The sequence below is a fragment of the Parathielavia appendiculata genome (genome assembly GCF_033297405.1).
Source record: "Parathielavia appendiculata strain CBS 731.68 unplaced genomic scaffold N657scaffold_24, whole genome shotgun sequence".
Lineage (NCBI taxonomy): Eukaryota > Fungi > Ascomycota > Sordariomycetes > Sordariales > Chaetomiaceae > Parathielavia > Parathielavia appendiculata.
The window spans coordinates 173221-189812 of record NW_026944243.1 but is presented as its reverse complement, the minus strand read 5'-3'; the positions used below and the strand labels follow the sequence as shown (position 1 = coordinate 189812).

General features: G+C 55.4%; 7 protein-coding genes across 7 annotated transcripts; 6 read left to right on the top strand and 1 right to left on the bottom strand.

Annotated features, from left to right (window-relative positions):
* Window positions 1-113: 113 nt before the first annotated feature.
* N657DRAFT_684294 (thioredoxin-like protein) lies at window positions 114-671 on the bottom strand (the record flags this gene model as incomplete). Its single annotated transcript, XM_062796662.1, has 2 exons — window positions 114-122; window positions 237-671. The coding sequence occupies 2 exons, from the start codon at window positions 669-671 to the stop codon at window positions 114-116; spliced, it is 444 nt and encodes a 147-aa protein (XP_062643436.1).
* An 812-nt stretch (window positions 672-1483) lies between these two features.
* Window positions 1484-2953, top strand: N657DRAFT_693586 (uncharacterized protein; the record flags this gene model as incomplete). The annotated part of the gene is made up of 3 exons (XM_062797230.1): window positions 1484-1751; window positions 2060-2655; window positions 2720-2953. 3 exons carry the CDS (start codon window positions 1484-1486, stop codon window positions 2951-2953), a joined length of 1098 nt encoding a protein of 365 aa, XP_062643435.1.
* A 779-nt stretch (window positions 2954-3732) lies between these two features.
* N657DRAFT_649979 (uncharacterized protein) lies at window positions 3733-4162 on the top strand. Its single transcript, XM_062793838.1, has one exon. It carries the CDS (start codon window positions 3749-3751, stop codon window positions 4079-4081), a length of 333 nt encoding a protein of 110 aa, XP_062643434.1. The 5' UTR covers window positions 3733-3748; the 3' UTR covers window positions 4082-4162.
* Window positions 4163-5821: 1659 nt separating this feature from the next.
* On the top strand, window positions 5822-8534 carry N657DRAFT_626495 (glycoside hydrolase family 3 protein; the record flags this gene model as incomplete). Its single annotated transcript, XM_062790792.1, has 3 exons — window positions 5822-6067; window positions 6125-6427; window positions 6574-8534. The coding sequence occupies exons 1-3, from the start codon at window positions 5896-5898 to the stop codon at window positions 8532-8534; spliced, it is 2436 nt and encodes an 811-aa protein (XP_062643433.1). The 5' UTR covers window positions 5822-5895.
* Window positions 8535-9751: 1217 nt separating this feature from the next.
* N657DRAFT_649975 (uncharacterized protein) lies at window positions 9752-10824 on the top strand. The gene is made up of 3 exons (XM_062793837.1): window positions 9752-10386; window positions 10441-10720; window positions 10781-10824. Exons 1-2 carry the CDS (start codon window positions 10232-10234, stop codon window positions 10469-10471), a joined length of 186 nt encoding a protein of 61 aa, XP_062643432.1. The 5' UTR covers window positions 9752-10231; the 3' UTR covers window positions 10472-10720; window positions 10781-10824.
* Window positions 10825-11298: 474 nt separating this feature from the next.
* On the top strand, window positions 11299-13673 carry N657DRAFT_626491 (MFS general substrate transporter). Its single transcript, XM_062790791.1, has 3 exons — window positions 11299-11920; window positions 11977-12803; window positions 12858-13673. Exons 1-3 carry the CDS (start codon window positions 11697-11699, stop codon window positions 13352-13354), a joined length of 1548 nt encoding a protein of 515 aa, XP_062643431.1. The 5' UTR covers window positions 11299-11696; the 3' UTR covers window positions 13355-13673.
* A 572-nt stretch (window positions 13674-14245) lies between these two features.
* Window positions 14246-16150, top strand: N657DRAFT_251405 (C6 zinc finger domain-containing protein). Its single transcript, XM_062786444.1, has 4 exons — window positions 14246-14707; window positions 14771-15090; window positions 15149-15279; window positions 15347-16150. Exons 1-4 carry the CDS (start codon window positions 14356-14358, stop codon window positions 16092-16094), a joined length of 1551 nt encoding a protein of 516 aa, XP_062643430.1. The 5' UTR covers window positions 14246-14355; the 3' UTR covers window positions 16095-16150.
* Window positions 16151-16592: the final 442 nt, after the last annotated feature.

Genomic DNA, 16592 nt, shown 5'->3' with positions numbered 1-16592 from the left:
ATCGCACTCGGGATATTCAGCATGAAACGGTTAGTATCCCATCCGCCGTTGTCCCTGCCGTCAATCACAGTGCCTCTCGCTACCGTCATGACACTCGCATCAGCTCGCCAAATCTAAGCAGTCTGCACAACGTTAGCTCCCATCTAACGCCAAAAAGGAAAAAAGAAGAAGAAAAAAAAAGAAAGAAGAAAAAAAATAAGCAAAGAAAAAGGAAAAAAAGGAGATTCAGCCCTCACCTCCCCTTTCTCCTCCAGCTCCTTCTTCGCCAGCGCAGCAATCGCCTCGACGGCACCCACGAGATTCCTCGGATCCGCCCCGCGAATCATGACCAGCCCGTCGGCTTTCTCGGGCGAGACGACCCCGCCGCCGGTCACGCCCGCGCCGACGTCGATCCCTTTCGCCTCGCCGTCGACGAGGAATAGGAAGGTAGGCATGGCCGTCACACCGAACTTGGCGGCGATGTCGGGCGCCGCGTCCACGTCCACCTTGGCGAAGGCTAGTTTGTTGGGGATCGTGTGCGCTGCCGCTAGTTTCGTGAAGAGCGGGGCGATGGCCTTGCAGGGGGGGCACCATTCTGCCCAGAAGTCGAGGATGAGGTATTTGTTTGAGGAGGTGAGGGTGTCGAGGTCGGAGAGGGTGAGTAGCGGGGCTGGGGTGGGGGAGGTGGCCATTGTTTTTGACTCTTCTGTCGTTGTTGTTTCAGTCAAACTTGTCGTTGGTGAGGAGCGTGTTGGTGATAAAGTCGGCCAGTGGTTGCGGGGTTAAGAAAGGGCGGACGTGGCCTGGGTAAAAGCCGTGGGTCGGCGCACCGGCAGTCGCGGGAGATCGGCTGGTTTCTTGGCTTGTGTTAGCGAGCGGCTGTCGGGTCTCGGGCGGAACAAAAACCACGAGGAAGTCGTGATAGTTAGTGATGCTGCTTGTTCCAACTCTAGCACCCCAGGTACCTAATTACCAATATCGTAATGTATAAGTCCAGTCAGCATGCACTGATTTTCATCACTTAGACCTCAAAAATTACCTGGCCCTGACCTTGCCTCTACGGAATATCACACAGACATCGTCGATCCCAACGGCTCGGGATCTGACCCAGTAAGCCGACGAAGACCTTGCCTGAACCTGTGGTGGTTGGAAACATCCCAGTTGTCAGATCTCAGTTTGTGAACGTATGCTATCATCAGATAAAAGTTTGAATGGAATAATTCGAACGATGGATTTCCAGGAAAGCACATTGTAAGGCACTTAGCACGATCCTTGCATGTCAAAAGACACAATCACCCAAACTTCAATTGTTTATTCATGCAGAAATAGTTCTCCATGATTCAAATCTGTTTCCACGAGACTTGAGTAACGCCACTTTTTCGATTTCCCAACCAAACTCAAACTCAAAGTTCCCATCGGCTATCCCTTTCACCTAGCCGGGAACATCGACTTACGCTGCTACAGCTAGAGCACCATTTCTCTTGCCTGGGGAGCGACATTCAACATGGATGGTAAGCGATTCTCGGGCAGCTGGGAAAACGAGATCGTCAGTGCTAACAAGACAAAAGCTAAGAAGGAACAGCATGATGATCGCCGTCCCCATTGGGAACGGGACGGTGTTATCTTCGTCCGCAACGGAGTTAAGGAAGACACCTTCGGTCCTGTTAACGACAACTTCGACGGCGCTGACTGGATCAACTTCCGCTTTGGACCCAATGAAATTCTCAATACCAAGACCATCAGCACTCAGCTCGTGCGCGGAATTCGCGAGAGTAAATACCCGGAAAAGGCCATGCCCGCATTCCGAACGGCGGCTTTGCACAGAATTTCCACCGGCGGGCGCCCGAGTCGCGGCTTAAGACAATCGTTGCGAAACATCGGGACAACCCTGCGCAACCCAATTTGCGAGTTCCATGTATGGATGTTCGCCATGGAATTCGAGAAAAGCTTGATGGCGATGAGTTTTCCTTTACTCGTGCATCGCCGGAACCTACATCGCCGTCGACTTCAAGGTGGCACTTGTCAACACAAGTTGCGATACTTACATTACCCCCGGCCTGTATACCCTCCCTCATCACAGGTTCCTCAACCCCAACGGAGGCAAAGACACCTCGTGGCGTAGCCCGTAACACGCCAATCAAGCAAGCAAAAGCCGCTGTCGATCTCCTCTACAGCCTGGTAATGGAAGACCAGGGTTACCAGGTGACGGCGCAGAGGTGGGACGAGCTCCTAACGTTTCAGGTTCTGTCCGGCGAGATTGTCGAAATCGTTATGCGGACTGGCCCGGGCTCCCGTGGCATTTACAATAGTCATCGGAGCCAAGTGATCGCAGACCCAAAGCTCTTCAACATCAAGCTGGACAAGATCAAGTGTGGCATCCATCGCAACAACCGCAATGGCCAATTCGTTTCTGGCCATGTCGCAGGACTCAGATCTCCTCGCCCTGCCGACAGTGCCGATGATTCATTGAAGGAGGGCCTGCTCCTTACTGAGCCCGTCATGGACAATCAGGTTGTTGAAGACAAGACCGGCCGAGTTCAGCCGCAGTCTCCTGTCCTTGACCTTGCTCAACACATGGAAACCGCCTTGAAGGAACCTTTGACACGCCTCATTAACTCGGTACTTTTGGCGGCGGCCGAGACGGTGGAGAGGAGATTCGACATGGCGGTTGCCACTGTCGCAAACAATTCCAGCGCCAAGATTGAGTCGTTAGAGAAGGATAATGCTCTACTAAACAAAGGACAAGCAAGATCTGCGCACACGGGTTGACATGTTCGAGCAGAGATTCGCAGAGCTCGCCGGGTTGTTCCTCCCTGGGCCTGCCATCATTGACGACAACAGCAAGGCAGCCACGCGGAAGCGTATGGTTGATGAGGCCCCTGGTCGCATTGCGTCCCTGGGGCCTAAGCGTGCAGCCACCGAAGCTACACGCCGGCAAGCCGGCGCGAGCAGCGACAGCCCCAAACAACGCTGATAGTCGAGCTGTATTCAGGGGACGGATTGGTCTCCAAATACTGACAAGGTTCTTCTTCATCGACACAACCCGGCAGTAGGCAGCATGGGATGGGGCTAGCGCTGGGAAAACCATACTTGAGCATCTTTAGGGAGCTGTGTGCCCCTTTCTCATAGCCGTGAGCCGTCAACCGTCAAATCGAATCCCGTTGCTTTACCTCGCTCCCAACACATCGTTTTGCTGCATACATACATGGTACATGTAACATGATACATCTAATTGAAGACCTCATCACCAGTACCTCCGGTGTATGGTCTAGGAGATCGTGCCAAGCCTAATCTCGGATATTTAATCAACCGCTAACCTGAAAGATCTCTTAACGTTAGTTAACCATAGTTACGCCGAGTTCGACTATGTGGTTAACCTCGATCTCCCCACTTGTCCGGCCGGCGGCCTTCTTCTGTTTCTAAACTACCACCCTAAAATGACAGGAAAAGCAACCCTCGTAACATCACTCGCCGGCATTGTCGCCGCGGCGACGGCGCTCACGACATCGGTCGACTATATTCAACTGCACCCAATAGTTGCTCCCACAGCAGTCCCAGATGTCACCGAATCAACCGATCCATGGCACTGCGCCACTGAAGACATCATGACATATTTCGTATTCGATGCAGACCGGCGAGCTGCGGGAGGCGCACCTCTCGTTTGGCTCGAGCCTCATCCAGATGTGCCTGACGGGGCACGGGGGGGTTCAGTTACGCCTATCCCTGCGCCTACCCCGACAAGTCGCTGCGGTGCGGTTTCACTACGGCCATGCCGGCCTCGCTCCTTCCAGAGTACACTTCATACCCCCACAACGCATCGTCTTGGTGGGCCGCCAACGGCGCCGGCATCGTGCGCATCGCCTCTGAGTGCCTCATTATGCGATTGGAAGCTTCCAATATGGGCGTCTTGGGTGGTGCCGTGTTTCTCAACCTCACGCTCATCCACGCCAAATGCTGCGCCGAAGCAAACCCAGCCGTTATCACACAGTCGGCAATGGGGGCTAACCCCTACACCGGGACAGGGGCAGCCGAGTCCAAGGCAACCTGTACCTCGACCGCCCAACTGACCCCTACCAACGCCATCCCCCAGCTCCGGTGGTGAGCTCCCAGTCGTGTCAAACATGATGCCTCCTGTGCTCGCCATCCTCCTTGCGGTTGCCAGTAGCACCCCCGCAAACTGTCAGTCCCTTTCGCTGCATAAAGACCCCTCAACATTCACACGCTGAACAAGGCCGTGCCAAATAGAATCCCGCAACGGCACCAACGCTGACGACGGCTACAAGGACTCTTCTAGATACCGCTTGTTAGTATTGTCAGTGAGAAGCGTTCGGGTGATAAGACACGGAATAAAGGGCCTCTGGATTCTGAACTCCGAGTTGCTGTGGCCGGAATGTGATAATCGGGTGTCGCCGAGGTGAAATCCGATGCCGCAGGGCCTGGCGCTGACGACCTCGAGTCTGCTCCCGACACTGAGACCGACCCGTTACTGGAATCTGACTCTGAGGGGGACACCGGGACGGTAGAGGGCAGCAGCCAGAAGCGTTATCTGGGGGACCACACTGGGCCATCGTGTCCGGGTCCTTCCAGGGTACCCAGGACGGCATTCGACCTGCTCTGTATGACATAGGCGATAAGAGGCGGTCCTCGGCGAGTCATCTCTGACCCTTGCTCCGGGCCAAGATGGCAGCCCGGCGTTCGTCTGAACTTCCCTGCGAGACTTGGCTCTTAGGTATGGGCTGAGGGCTTGATGCAATGCGACTCGAGTGAAATCTGGGTTGACCGTCGAAGCCCGCCCGGGTTGGTTAGCTCAGATCTGCCAAAGATGGTAAGTGGAGACCGGCGTGAACCCGGGGAAATAAGTCACTAGTGCACGGCAATTGCTCGCTTGCATGTGGCTTCATTCCCAGCACAGCAAGCCTTCTATGCTGCTTAGCAAGCATGATGCAAAGGGGTTAAGTTACTGCTGGCTACGTCAGTCGAGCCGATGTCGCGGCGGTAAGGAGGAAAAGTCTTCGGGATTCCCTGAGAATCCGCTTCCCGCTGTCGCTGCCGATCCGAACAGGGCCGATTAGCAGGAGCTATCCCCCTAGCAAAGGTGGAGAGGTGGGGGAGCTGTCTGGCCACGAGGCGATCGTCGGGGGGGGCAATTGCATGCTTTCCCACGGGGAATTCCACAGCTGCGGGACCTGGGGATGAAGCAGTGGAGAGACGAATCAAAAAGTGTGGGGAGTTGAAGAATCATGTTCTCGACTCCTTGAAGCAGAAACTGACTCGCAGCAACCTGCTTTTTTTCGGGAAGCTACACCACGTTCGAGGCCCAACGGAAGAACGAGTACCGCCTGTTGCAAAACATTGATTTCATCAAGTATGCCACTGCCAGGGGTTAGTTCCGTGGGATTTAGCTCCTGAAAGTCTAGACTCTCTCTGAAGACTTAATCGTTCCTTCAGGTCGGAAACTACTCTTAGGACAGCCCGTCAGAACTCGCACCATTCTGTCGGGACTTGCCGTGGATATACACATTATTCGTGTGGATATCGGAGTTACCATAGGTACTGGGAAGTCACCATTTCCTGTTATTCTGCCGCCATCAAGACTCCATCCGTGACGGATCATCCCACCCATCATAGCTGCAGACGGCGTATTCTCGGACGCTTCCTCATCAGTCTTTCCTATATCAGATTAGTTACCGAGGTCGGCATGTTCTCCGAACCAGATACTCCAATACGCATCCGGCCCAGCATGGTCATGGCCATGAGATTCGCGGATTCATCGGACTGCGTCATGGAACAACACAGAACCGGACAGCGGGTGATGGCAACGAAGCAAGTATAAGAGGGTAGTCCCGTCTCCGGCTCTCCTCAAAGTCCTGGAGAACCAGCAGTCCTTCTCATAGTCATCACATTAACCTATCCACCATGGCGCCGACGACACTCTCCGCCTTGGTCGGCAGCCTGTTCCTGGGCTTCGCGGCTAGGGCTCAGTGGAACGAGCCGCAAGACCCTCAAGAGACGGGCTTCAGTTATGTGCAGCCTCTCAACACCACCATCCTTGGCCAATACGGGCATTCACCCGCCGTCTATCCTTCCCGTATGCATGCCCTTTTGCAGTCAATTCCCGTGCTACAGCACTGACGTGTTCTCGCAGCCAATGCCACCGGCAGTGGCGGGTGGGAGGCTGGACTGGCCAAGGCTAAAGACTTCGTCTCCAAACTGACACTCGAGGAGAAGGCGCTCATGGTGACGGGCTACCCAGGGCCGTGTGTGGGCAACATCCTCGCCATCCCCCGTCTCAACTTCCCGGGCTTGTGTCTCCAGGACGGACCGCTCGCTATCCGTGTAGCCGACTACGCCAGCGTCTTCCCCGCCGGCGTGTCTGTCGCGGCCTCCTGGGACCGTACCCTGATGTACCAGCGCGGCCTGGCCATGGGAGAGGAATTCCGCGGAAAAGGTACAACAATATTCTTTGTCTGTGGACCATTTATCCCCCTTTATGACTGTGTACGGAGCAGGATGGCTCCCGGCTGCGCATTTGCCCCCTACACCCTCCTGGCTTGTCCGGAATGGAATTTTTACAGCTGACATGGTTGGTCCTAGGCGCTCATATTTTTCTTGGCCCTGTTGCCGGTCCGCTTGGGAGATCGGCCTATGCAGGACGCAATTGGGAGGGATTCTCGCCGGATCCGTACCTAACAGGCGTCGGCATGGAGGAAACTATCAACGGCATGCAGAAGGCCGGCGTTCAGGCGACGGCCAAGCACTTCATCGCCAACGAGCAGGAGGCCCAACGCAACCCGTCCTGGAAAAACGGCGTCATCTCCCAAGAGGCTCTCTCGGCCAACCTGGACGACCGCACCATGCACGAGCTCTATCTGTGGCCCTTCGCCAATGCTGTCCGCGCCAAGGCAGCTGCCGTCATGTGCTCGTACCAGCGCATCAACGGCTCGTACGGGTGCCAGAACTCCAAGGTGCTGAACGGCCTCCTGAAGACCGAGCTCGGCTTCCAGGGTTATGTTATGAGCGACTGGGGTGCTACCCACGCGGGCGTTGCCGCCATCGAGGCCGGACTCGACATGGATATGCCGGGGGGTTTGGGCCCCTACGGCATGCGATGGGGAGGCGGCGCCTTCTTCGGCTCGAACGTGACGGCGGCGGTGAAGAACGGAACCCTGGACCAGACTCGGCTGGACGACATGATCGTGCGCATCATGACCCCCTACTACGCTCTCGGCCAGGACACCGGCTTCCCCACCGTTGATCCGTCCACGGCCGACCTCAACACCTTCTCGCCTCGCAACACCTGGCTTACCGAGTTCAACCTCACGGGCGAGAGCAGCCGCGACGTCCGGGGGAACCACGCGGACCTGATTCGGCAGCACGGCGCAGCCGCCATGGTGCTGCTGAAGAACGAGAAGGGCGCGCTGCCGCTCAAAGCTCCCAAGTCGATCGCCGTGTTTGGCAACGACGCGGGTGAAATCACAAGCGGCTTCTACAATCAAAAGAACTACGAGTACGGCACGCTCTCGGCGGGCGGCGGCTCCGGCACCGGCCGCTTCACCTACATTGTGACCCCCCTCGAGGCCATCAAAGCGCGGGCGGCCAAGGACAAGGCGCTGGTGCAGTACTGGCTGAACAACACCGAGATCGCTACCTCGGACGTCAACACCCTGTGGGTCCCCAAGCGCCCCGAGGTCTGCCTCGTCTTCCTCAAGACCTGGGCCGAGGAAGCCGCCGACCGCACGCACCTCGACTCGGACTGGCACGGCAACGAGGTGGTCGAGTCGGTGGCGTCGGCGTGCAACAACACCATCGTGGTGACCCACTCCGCCGGCATCAACACGCTCCCCTTTGCCGACCACCCCAACGTGACGGCCATCGTGGCGGCGCACTACCCCGGCCAGGAGAGCGGCAACTCGCTGGTGGACGTGCTGTACGGCGACGTCAACCCGTCGGGCCGGCTGCCGTACACCATCGCGCTCAACGGCAGCGACTACAACGCGCCGCCCACGACCGCCATCAGCACGACGGGCGTTGAGGACTGGCAGAGCTGGTTCGACGAGAAGCTCGAGATCGATTACCGCTACTTTGACGCGCACAACATCAGCGTGCGCTACGAATTCGGCTTCGGCCTGTCCTACACCACCTTTGCGCTGTCCGACATCCAGGCGGCCAAGGCGAACAAGAAGTCGACCATCTCGGCCGCGGCCCCGGCCCAGCCCGTCCAGCCTGGCGGCAACCCGGCGCTGTGGGAGACGTTGTACACGGTCACGGTGACGGTGCGCAACACGGGCGCCGTGGACGGCGCGGCCGTGCCGCAGCTGTACGTGACACTGCCCGTTGAGGGTACGCCGCCGCGGCAGCTGCGCGGGTTCGACAAGGTGTTCCTCAAGGCCGGCAAGAGCAAGACGGTGAGCTTCCCGCTGATGAGGCGCGACCTGAGCTACTGGGATGTAATCAACCAAGACTGGGTCATTCCGAACGGTAACATCGGTGTGAGCGTCGGGTTCAGCAGCCGCGATTTGAAGCAGTTTACCACGATCGCGCCCCTGTCATCGTGAGCTTGGGATTCGTGGGACAGAGTATAGCAAGAATTGATGGACCTACTGATTTACTATGTGAGTTGATTGGTACTGTCCAGAGAATAACATGATTGTTTGGGTGCAAATGTCCGTTGCCCTCAGAATCCACTTCGTCAGTGTAAGCCGATTGTAACCGAGAACGGCGATCGCCGCGAGTCTGAAAAAGGATGATGGTTAGCGTATCAAAGACCAAATTCCTAGCCTTTCCAGGAACCCAGACCGGCCCTGATCAGGGCAGCCGCGTGTTGTCACCCAATGAAGGTGACTTGAAGGCGGGATGTGACTGCTTCTGTCTTGTCTGATAGGGAATGTCGGCCCGGGCAGCACAATCCGCTCGATGAATTGTTCGGCGTCGCACTCGCGCTGTGTCCGCGTAAACCAAGCCGTCCCGCCCATCAAGCCGCCGTACTCAATCTGCAAGCGCAAGTCGACGTCTCATCATCCTGTTCAGCCGTACCAGCGATCGGTCGCTGCAGGCTCGTCGTACTTGCGTCGATCATGTTTGCTGACCAGACGCCGAGGCAGATCATAAGAGGGGTCGACACAACCCCGCATCCTCGATATCCGTGTTTGCGGGTTTTTGAAATCCCACTACAGAGATCGTCCGACGAGGTCTCGAGCCATATCGCACTGCTAACCGCATCGAACTTTGAGAGCTTATGACAGCGGAATGCAATTAGGCGTCTTATCGCGTCTTCTCCCTGCCCGTCGAACCCTGATTTTTGCGCGCACGGCAAGCACGATGTAAACCACTTGTCCTGAGCTGCGTGGAGAAGACCTCAGGAAGGTTTTTTGACAGTGGGTCTTCAATCAACAACGTCGCTGGACGAGATGCCCAACTCATGGTGGTTAATGATTACTGACTTTCTTGGGTTGCCACCCTAAATTGGTTTGACCGTCCTCGGCAGCTGATCAACATAACAGATGATGTCTGGATCTTCGAGACCGAAGAGGGGGGCAAGTGGGTGACAAAAATAATCGAGCCACACAACCCGCTTATCCCTTACTAAATGCGGCTAGCGGTAGGCTCTTGCTACAATATATTCATCAACGCCAATATTCAGGGGGCTGCCTTGTTTTCGACTGTAATTACGTCGTCAACCACCAAGTAAACAGAACAAATAGATGATTGTTTACAGTAGCATTAGCTCTATCATTGTCGACAATGGCTCCTCATCATAAGACTCCAAAGAAGGCTAGAATATAGGGCATGTACGAATTTGCCCTTGCCCGACAACGCCGCTATGGAACTCCTTTTCTTTAAATCTGATATCTTTCGGATCGCCGGCGTAAGTAGAGCTCGAGGGAAACCAATTCTTAAAGACTACCCAAGAACCTTCAACAACAATCCCTTCCATGACGAGACGCGCGGTCGAAAAAGAATCTTGACGGAGGAAGATGTCGATAAGATGGAGAAAGTTATCTGGGACCATGGCATTGAAGGCCGGATGCTCTCGTATCATGGTCTCCTCCAAGAAGCTCGCGTTGAAAAGGAGCTCTCGCAGCGTACATCCAACGTGTTCTTGGTCAAAGAGATTGGCGCCGTTGTATTGCTTGCCAAAGGTCCTTCGTCAACGCTAAGCTTGCTGAGAAGCGGTGTGAAGAAGCCCGTAAGTCCTTGGAATATCGGCCTCGACCGGAAGACTGGCGAGATATCTATTTCACCGACGAGTTCCATGTCTCTTCAGGAGCTTCAGGTTGTGTATGGATCCTCCGGAAACCTGGCGAACGGTATTGTCCTGACTGCATTGTTGAGAGGCCGGATAAGGAGGAGGACAAGTATACAACGCATTTCTGGGGCGCCGTTGGATACGACTTTAAGATGGGGCGCCTGCACGAGTATTAGATTCCATCTAACAACAATGGTAAAATGACCAAGGCTTACTACCGCGATTATATCCTCGAGGGTATCGTAAGCCGTGGATGGAGGAAAGCCGCTCCTTTATCCTCGAGGAGGATAGAGATAGTGGCTATGGGCCTCGAGGGAACAACATCGTTAAGGCTTGGAAGGACAAGAACCACTTGAGGCTTTATTTCAACTGCCCTGGGTCCCCAGACTGGCCCCTATTGAGAGGGAATGGCGGTTACCAAAGTCAGAGGTCATATCGCGGATGAGCTTGACCCACGACGACGTTATTGAGGCTGTCCAAGATGGCTGGTACAAACTAGACCAGAAAACCATCAACAAATGGGTTGACCAAATCCCTCGAGATCCTGCAGCAAACCTTAGATCTTATGGGAAAATGAGCGGCAATTAGATAGAAATGGAGCTGTAAATGACCTTGTTTTATGGTGTTGAAGTTGCGGTTGTTTTGGTGTGATGGGGGAAGAATTCTTTGTAGGATTGGTCTGTGTGACTCGATTATTTTGTCACCCACTTGGGGGAACCGACAGATAGTATACGGAGTTCCCTACCAAAAGTCTTGCTTCACCGCCTTAAAATCACAGTGGTTCTGCTTGGCAGAGAACTCTCCTATGGCCAGTAAACTAAATAGGCGGTGTCGTAAAACTTTTGATAGGGACATCCGTATGGGTTCCCCAAATCTGGTTTGCCACCTCGCCCGACGTTGCACCTGTGTAGTGTGTTCAGACTTTCTAGAACTTACATGGCCGAAGGGCGCGAGCTGTCAACTGTTATGCAAACGGAAGGTGCGAGAAAGTGGGGTTTCTGCGAGGAGAAATCCACGTTTGTTGGCTCCACCTGCACGACACTGCCTTGAAATCAAGATTTTACCTTTTGCTCGATTGCTTTGACTTGAAAGACAAAACATTCAGCACAGACAACAATAGGTAAAGATTGAGATACCAAGCTGCGGTGACTCGTCGAGTCTCCACTTAACACCCAGTTCCAGGCCCGAAAGGAATAGACGCCCCTGGAACGTCCCCTGAAGGCGGTTGCTGTGCACGGAGAGGACCCTGCATTGATCATGAAGCTAGCGCACCGCGACACACCCTTCCGGTACCACAGTAGTCCCCTTTGCAGCACTGCCGGGTCTAGGCCGTGGAGAGCTTAACTTTGCGGTGGAGTACAAATCACTTACAACCCCCCGCTTTTCTCGAGTGAGTTTCAACGTTTGTTTCTTCTTCTCTTCCTCTCTCAGTCAAGGAGGCGTCGGTAAAGAGCAGGTCGGGAAAGAGGAAATGACCGTCGCAATAGACGACACCCAGCCACTGCTGCGGAGCATCACCAATGAGGGGCACCAGGTCTACACCGATCCTACACCAGTCCGACACGATTGCGCCAACCACGACGAAACAACCATTGTCGACTTCGACCCCAATGGCGACGCAGAGAACCCGCTCGAGTGGCCGATGCCTTTCAAATGGGCTGTCGTGAGCATGCTCGCCTTGATGGCGTTCACTGTGTACGTTTCTCATATTTTTATTCTCCTGAAACAGTGTTACTAACATGGAATCGCAGAACCATGACCTGCATCAGCGTAGTCCCTCTGGCCTCAGACATTGTGCGCGACCTCTCGGACTCGCCAAATCCGCCCAAATCCGCCAGTATCCTACTCGTCACCATCTGGGAGTTGGGCGAGGCCGCCGGTCCTCTGCTGATCGCCCCGCTCTCCGAAATGTTCGGCCGGTACCCCGTCATGAACGCGGCCAACCTCTTGTTCATCGGCGCCAGCATCCTGGCCGCCACCAGCCAGACGGTTCCGCAGTTTGTCGTGGCGCGCATGCTCAACGGGCTTGTAACCGCCGTCAACGTCCTCAACCCGGCGATTGTCGGCGACATCTTCGCGAGCGATGAGCGCGGCGGCGCCCTGAGTTTGCTTTTCTTGGCCCCGCTCATCGGCGGCGCGTTTGGTCCCATGATTGGCAGCGCCGTGGCCGACAGGTACGGGTGGAGGACGGTAATCTGGATGACGGTCGTGGTCGCGTCGGCCTGCGAGATGTTGTTCCTGTTGTGCTTCCGCGAGACGTACAAGGTTGCCATTCTCAGGCGGCGGGCCCGGGACATGGCCTTGCATGCTGCCGGGTTGGGCAAGTCGTTCAAGACGGCATTTGACGAGGCCGAGGACGGTCTCCGCGAGGGACTTTCGTCAGAATGGAACAAGCTGCGAGATGCGGTGCTGCGGCCGGCAATTGTTCTGTGCAGCAGCAGGGTGCTGATGGCTATGAGCCTGTTCAGCTCGTTCGTGTTCAGCTATTTCTACGTTTACTCGACCACTTTTTCGGATATTCTGCTCGAGATCTACCACCTCTCGCCGGTGACAGTGGGCTCGTGTTTTGCGGTTTTCTGTAAGTATTCTACTGCGTCTTTCGAAATATGAGAACGTAACTAATACCACACAGCCATCGGCTCGACTGTCAGCGTCGTCGTCTGCAACCGCACCCTCGATCGCATCTACCGCCGGATGCGATTCACACACAAAGGAATCGACAGACCCGAATTTCGACTCCCGCTGGCCATCATCGGCGGCTTTGGCTTGCCGATTACCATCGCCGCGTATGGTTGGGCTGCAGAACTGCGCCTGCCGCTCTTATTTTTGCTGTTTTGCGTCTGCGCCATGGGCGCCATGCTAATGCTAGGGATGATCCCCGTCATGGCGTACGTCGTGGATGCATTTGGGCTCTTTTCGGCTTCCGCCATCACCGGTATCATCGTCTCGAGGTGCCTAATCTCGACTTTTCTTCCCTTGACGGCGGCGCCGTTGATCGAAATGCTTGGGTACGGATGGGGTTTCACGGCGCTCGCCGCCTTCAGCTTGCTCCTGGCTCCTATCCCCGTCTTGATGCTGCGTTATGGGGCGCACTGGAGGCGGTCTTCCAAGTACAGTCGGGATGCTTGAGATTTATGACTGATGGCTCATGACTTGACTGGGACCACGACTTATGAATCATGACGTGAACGAAGACAGATCTGGCAGGCCGATGTAATACGGATGTATTGTACAAGTACATGTGTGGTAGACTTTCTCATTAAAAAACAGGAAAAGAAAAGAGAAAGAAAAAGGGGTAACTAGTTAGAGAAGAGAAGAAGAAGAGAAGGACTTGCATGACTTTCCTTAATTCCGTCATTCTGTCATTTTTCGAACGTCTATTAGGCTGGCGAGACGATACCTCAAAGCGGACTTGGGTCTTTCATTGCCGAACTGTCCCGAATGTACGGTACCTTACGGAGAAATTATTTACGATCCTGACTGCAAACCAAGGTGGGGTATTTGTCAGGGACGCGTGAACAGTGCAACCTCGCCGATTCTTCCTCAGTCTCGGTCGGTCGATCCCAGCAGTTTGGATCTGAATCCATCCACCCTTGGGAAACACTACTACTAGGTTGAACTCCCTAACGGCTGGCAGTTGAGCAACCAACCACGTAAGCCTACCCTGCCTGTACTGTAACCCTTAATAGCTCTGGACCTCATCCTAACCCGTTCGTGGAATAGTTAATATGAAAGCTCGGCGTCGGACTTGACAGACGCGCCCATCGGACGACAAACTTGGTGTAGGACGGCCCTGGACAGCGCATTATACAAGAGTGTCCAGACCCTTACTAGTTGAGTACGTAGCAGCGCTACATCCATGCCCGCCCATTCGCGTCACACCGCACGGGATTTGATGGTTGGATTGAGAACCAGTCACCGACCAACACTGAGCCACCACAGATTAACAAATCGATAGGCCTACCGCCTGCTCTCTTGTCGCCCTTGTTGGCCCGGCCCTTCCAGGCGAATATCCTGGAACCGTTCGCTCTTGGCATCCCACCTGATCTTCACAATTGAACTCCGAATAGAAGGTAATTGAACCCGAACTAGCATCGTGTCATGCGACGGATAGGTCGCGTCGGAGAGCCATGGGCGAGCCTGGGCATGGGAAACGTCACTGTTGGGAGTGCCTCCGCCGCTGTCTTGTCTGTGACTCGACGAGGCCAGCTTGCAACAGATGCACAGCAGCTGGAACGTTGTGCCCCGGATACAGCGACGTGAAGCCGACACGACTGAGATGGCTGGCCCCCGGTACCGTTCGTTCTCGGGTTCGAAGGCGAAACCGTGATGCGTCTATGTCTGATGAGACGAGCGAGCCCAGTGTCTACAGCAGGGAATCGAAATCGCCACCGGCATCGCAATCCCACGTTGATCACGTCTCCATCTCTCGCTTCGGTCTGCACACGAACGCAGATGCCCTGGTTCATGGGGCAGAATACTGCAAGTTGCCCCTGGTCTAGCTGAGGGGATGCAAATGTCATTTACTGACCGAGCCTCTGACAGATAACGTGGCCATATTCCCAGATCTCTGTCCTGTTCAGGAACTGGGAAGCAACCCCAGCATTTACCAGATATCTCCGGAGCTTATTCGGGAGGCCTGCGCGAGTCCCGACTACCTGCGGCTCGGCATGCTCTGCATGACCCTTAGCCACCGGATGAACCGCACCCGAGGAGATCCGGGCGCAAATCACAGGGACATGGCTGAGCGGTTCTACAAGTATCGAGGTGACGCCATCCGCTCTTTGAGAGAGTTCATCAGTGTCGAGAGCCAGTGCACCGCCGACGTTGCTCTTGCCGGCATCGTGAGTCTCTTGTTAGCCGATGTAAGTATCACTTCTCTCTAGCCATCCGAATCCGCAACTCACCATCAAACCTTCGCAGGCCCAACAGGCGGCTTCCCTGAACTGGCGTCCCCACGTAGAGGCCGCCATCAAGCTTGTCCACCTGCGCGGAGGATTTGCTGCGGTGGCTGCCTCAAGGATCCTGCAGCCACATCTTCTATTTCTCAGTTTGTACGTCACTCTACGTTCCACGAGGCTGCTGCTAGGTGTATGCGAGTATACCACTAACACCCTGCAGTGTAGCAGTTATTGGTAACACCACATGTCCCGCCTCCACCATCCTTATGGCGGAAGCACACCTCGGGGCACTTGACGCCATCATGGACTTATCGGGCACCACCGTCACTTCATTCCAGATGTGTGCGCCAGCACTCTTCGCCGAAATAATCCGAATCAACCACCTCCGTATGCGGGCCACGATGCACGGCGAGCAAGAAACGGGTACGCAAGAGCTCGCTCAAGAAGTACATGTCATCCTCGAACGGATCCATCACTTCTCGCCCGAGCATTGGGCCGATATAAAGCCCCGGTCTCGCGAAGACTGGGCCCTGATGGGCCGCATCTACCAAACCGCCGTGACGCTCTACTGCGTCTCCTCCCTACAGAGCCTGTCCGTCTTGCCCACCACGCCGCACCTGAGCGCGAGCTGCGCGGCCCACGCGCGGCTCCTGCACCAGCTGCTCGCACTGGCGGTCGTGTCGCCGCGCATCAAGCGCTTTACCCTGTGGCCGCTGGTGGTACTGGGCGTGGTGGCGGCCTCCTGCTCGCACATGCACGGGGGCGGCGCGACCTCCGCCCGGGCCTTCGTCGCGGCACAGCTGCCCGTCCTGAGCCGCCATGTCGGGACCTACGTGCCGCTCACGGCCAAGAGCGTGTTGGACAAGTTCTGGGCGTCGGGCGAGACGAGCTGGGACGCATGCTTTGATCGGCCGTATGCATTCTTTACCCAGTTGGCGGTTGATACCAGCCGCATTCTGACGGATTGATTGCCTGTGTACTACCCCCTGATTCGTGTGGGGCATTCCTAGGTGATGAGACAGGTTCCTTTGGCAATCAATGGTTCGAGGGGATAGAACCTGGGACGGGATATGCTAAAACCTAAGACGGGACTGCTTGTATGTATCTGGACCTTGCATACAAAGCCAAAGTGCAACGTACTATGTTTCTGGCTCCTATCATAGGCCAGGCCGCGTAATGCTCTCCCACATCAAGTGCCATACGCGATAGGCAAATCCATTCGCCCTCGATTTCAGCAGATGCCAAACATGGTAAGCTTACTAGGGCACATGCATGACTCCTTTCAACTCTGTCGCAGTTAGCCTAGAGCCTCATCTGTCGGTTCTGTACCACCTCCCCAACTAGGCGGTCGGACGCGCGTCACGAAGGACTCCATATTTATCTTGCAAAGCATAGGCATAGGGTCGCCCTACACGCTGCTGAATCGATGTCATATGATCTCCATTAAACCGCTTGCACACCTCAGT